The 3,805-nt window shown below is 40.2% G+C and overlaps 1 protein-coding gene across 1 annotated transcript; it reads left to right on the forward strand.

The window, feature by feature from the left end:
- The first annotated feature begins 966 nt into the window (after positions 1 to 966).
- LOC143104021 (B-type lectin plumieribetin-like) lies at positions 967 to 1,978 on the forward strand. The gene is made up of 3 exons (XM_076267928.1): positions 967 to 1,057; positions 1,212 to 1,312; positions 1,614 to 1,978. The coding sequence occupies exons 2-3, from the start codon at positions 1,223 to 1,225 to the stop codon at positions 1,878 to 1,880; spliced, it is 357 nt and encodes a 118-aa protein (XP_076124043.1). The 5' UTR covers positions 967 to 1,057; positions 1,212 to 1,222; the 3' UTR covers positions 1,881 to 1,978.
- Positions 1,979 to 3,805: the final 1,827 nt, after the last annotated feature.

Consider the following 3,805-nt stretch of genomic DNA (forward strand, 5'->3'; position numbering starts at 1 on the left):
CCCTCCACTTGTATTGATAGCCCTGGTAAAGTTGAGTGCATATGAAAAATAAGGAGTTTCACACACACAATGTACATCACATTTTAATAAGGGAAAATAATTTCAATCAAGTGGTTTGGTTTGTTTTCAGGGATAAATTAAGGTAAATTTAAGAACATTTTAAAAACATTGTGCTTCATAGTTCTTACGCGGTATGATCACACTAAAATAGGCAGCTAAAATAGACAGCCTTACAGTCACTGTTTTAGAAAGGGTTGAGTCATAATGGCTGTGATAAGAGGTCAGTGCAACTGTTCCGGTGCAGGGTGCTGACCCAAAGCATCCCACTTACCCCGAGTTCCAATATCTCACTATGACCTGGTGAGGGCAGTGAAGATGAGATAGAGCTGGATGCAAAGACGAGGATGTGAAACACAGATGCTCCACCTGCTAGCTCCTGTGGCTTTCTCTGTTCCTACTGTTTCTCTGTAATGCACCCAATGGAATGTGTGCAGTTACTTTTGGCTTTATTGTCAGTAATGGCCAACATGTGCCACATTTGAGGGAGACATATGATAGCAAAATAACCATTTTGATGTACTTCAATTTTTTATATAAGGCAGAGAGGGTCACCATCTTGGTTCTCATACATGATCATTCAGATCTGGCTCAGAATACAGATGATGGAACTTGTTTATCCCCATTATAGCCCAGTATAGGCCAGTAGTCTAGTATCCCCATCTACAGTCAAGATGGATACTACAGCAATACCATGGACTACTCCTGATTCATTACAGCTCTAGGATCTCCTTGTTATCTAAACCAGAAATGAGAAGATTTCAAGCGTTTGAAATCTCACACTGCACATTACTAGTGGTGTCCAAAGGGAGATGAACTTCTCCATTCTTGCATATCCACGTCACAGCACGCCCACCCCCCCTTAACTCGAACCCCTCCTCCTTTGCTGTTAAAAGAACATGCTTTGGCCGCAGAAGTCACATCTCAGAGGTGAAGGCTAGCCTGTGTGGTCCACTGAACTCTCTGCTCCTCTGCTTGACCCTACTGTACTTGTGAACTTGTGAGTATCCAAAAACCACATTGTTTTTCAGTTACTTTTATTGTCTAAATGTATGTATTTAAAGAAGAGCAATACTTGCTCAAAACTAACTATCTGGCTCCTTAAAATATAATAGTGGTGATCTTCCAAACTCAAAGTTATTTTTTTTATTTAGACAGTGACATCATGAGCAGGAATTTCATGTGCACCAATGATGAGCTTCGTAAGGGTGATTACCTTTTGTCCAACAACAGAGAATACAAAGCGGTCTTTCAGGTAAGGGTTACAATCAGAGCCATATAAAGGTACCTTTATATGGCTCTGGTTACAATCATCTATAGACCCTTTCAAGAGAGTTCCATTATCAGCATCATAGTTGACCCCACAAGGCTTCCGTTTTAACATTCCATATGTTATCTTAATGCAGAGGAAGTAGATTGGGAACCAAAGAGAACGTTCAAGCATTGTTTTTGTTTTTATTGTTGAAAGGGTCTATTAACTTCAACTTAATCTGCCAGCGTTAATATCAGACAGGTGCTTCTTCTACCAAATTATTTTTATTTTATTTTGCTTGTAGAATGATGGCAACTTTGTCATCTATGGCTGGAAGCCAACGTGGGCATCTGATACCTGGGGCGTTGCAGATGCATACCGCCTTGTTATGCAGGAAGACTGCAACTTGGTCATGTACACCAATATTGACAAACCTTGTTGGAACACTGCTACTCACACTGGAGGCCCAGGTACACGGAGCCGTGCATTTTTGCGTGACGATGGTGTCCTGGTGGTTGAAAACAATGGAAGGGAGGTGTGGAATTCAACCATGTCCAAAGGATGCAAGTGAAAACGTACGGGTTTTCACCTGCCTTGTGCTTTATTAATGTCTACTGATGGTCTGTATGAACCCATAACATGAAATAAAGAAACACCAAATTAAAACTACATCAGATCTACGTTTTTTCTTTGAAAACATAATTTCATATTGCAGTAAGACCTTTCATTAAATTGCATCATTGTCATTTTCATGTTACAGCGGAAGTAGTTCCTCGGCTGGGGGTAGGTTGTTGGTGTATAGGCAGCAGTGGTAGCGTAGTGGTTGCGTAGTGGTTAAGGAGGCGGCTAGCATGCAGTAGCCAGAATAGTTGTTCTGGGGACAATGAAACAATGCCCTTGTTATATAATTGACATTTGTAAGTGTCAATTGTACAATTAAGTTGTATGGTGTACTGTGAAGTAGGGCCCTTTTACGGACCCCAATAGGCGTGACTTGCTGTAAACTAGGTGCCTGGTGTTCAGTATAGGTACAATTCTTTACCCAAATACCCTCATTTTAAATGTATCAAAATAAACTACAAAATAGTGTTGTCATAGTATGTTTTAAAATAAAATACTGTATTTTTGTATTTTGAAAAAACTCAAAATACTTTTTTCAAGGGGCATGGAATCACTTTGTTAATCAGCTTTTGGTAACACTTTACTTGAAGGCATACATACTGTAAGAGTGACATGACACTCAATGTCACACACCAGAAATGCCAAAACAGTTAAAACAGGCAAACTCAGGGATGGATTACTAAACAGGCCTAGAGGGCCAGGGTGGCCAAGTGTTAAGGGATCCCTGAAGCCCACGATTCTGCGTGAAGTCGCTACTATGATCTCCACCCCTGATCTGAATAGGGCCCTTCAGTCAAATTAGATAGATAGATAGATAGATACAGGGTGCGATTTGTAGGGGTGGATGGTGAGGACTTCCCCCCCTCTGGTTTTCCTATCCCTACCTCTGCTAAATTATTTTTATCGTCGGGGGGGACAACATTTATCCCCCTATGCCCCTCATATTGATTAATGCTACTTCATAGTAAAGCACTGCAACATGAGTCTAGTAGGCTAGCCTACATAATAATCTGACATCAGAAACGCACCGTCACCGTCAGCACTGATGCTGCTGACACAGTGGCTGCGTGATAACTTAATTTGGCCTTGATCGTGCAGGACATTTCAGAATGTTGAGTGTGTAATCCATCATAAATGGCTAGGCTCAATGGAAAAGTTAGCTGGACAAAAGAAAGAAAACGAGAAGGATTCAGTGAAACATAATAATGTTTTAGAACCTTCAAAATTAGAAAACTGATGCAACTGAGATGGAGGACAACTGCACGTAGAGTAGAACGTAGGCCTATTGTCCGAAGGAACCTACATTAAATGAGGAGATATTTGCTGAATGTCACAAAAAGTGTTACAGAAATTGCTTGGTATCGCTTATTCAATGGCTCTCTACCAAAACACCTGTAGTTTGCGGAGGACGAACGAGAAAGCATCGTTTGATAAATTAGCCAGTAGTAGACAAATAACTTTTAGACAAAAAACGAATGTTGGTGGGTATTTAAACTATCTAGCGGGTGTTTTAACAGCTGCAAGAAATAGAAGCTTCATGGTCTTTATGTTCTGGTTCGTAAATTATTTTCATAAAACTTCAAGTTGCCCTATTACTTTACTCTCCAAACTCTTCACTGCACTGTAGGCAATTAACTGACAGTATGATAGGCTATTTATTTTCTGTAGGCTACAATAAACACATTTATTTTTTTCAACTTTTGCAATATTACGCACTTGGCTACTGAACGCAAATCAGCAGGAGAGAGAATGCACATAGCCTACGCAGCGTATAGCGCAATGTGTAGGCTATTTGGTTACCAACTAACACTGTTAGCCAATTCACTAACTTAAAACTTCAGTGCCATCATATACAACGTTTTTTTACACAACAAA

Source organism: Alosa pseudoharengus, unplaced genomic scaffold (assembly GCF_046254945.1).
Source record: "Alosa pseudoharengus isolate Yale_2024_CS ecotype anadromous, Long Island Sound unplaced genomic scaffold, YU_APseudo_1.1 YU_APseudo_1.1_scf_5, whole genome shotgun sequence".
Classification (NCBI taxonomy): domain Eukaryota; kingdom Metazoa; phylum Chordata; class Actinopteri; order Clupeiformes; family Clupeidae; genus Alosa; species Alosa pseudoharengus.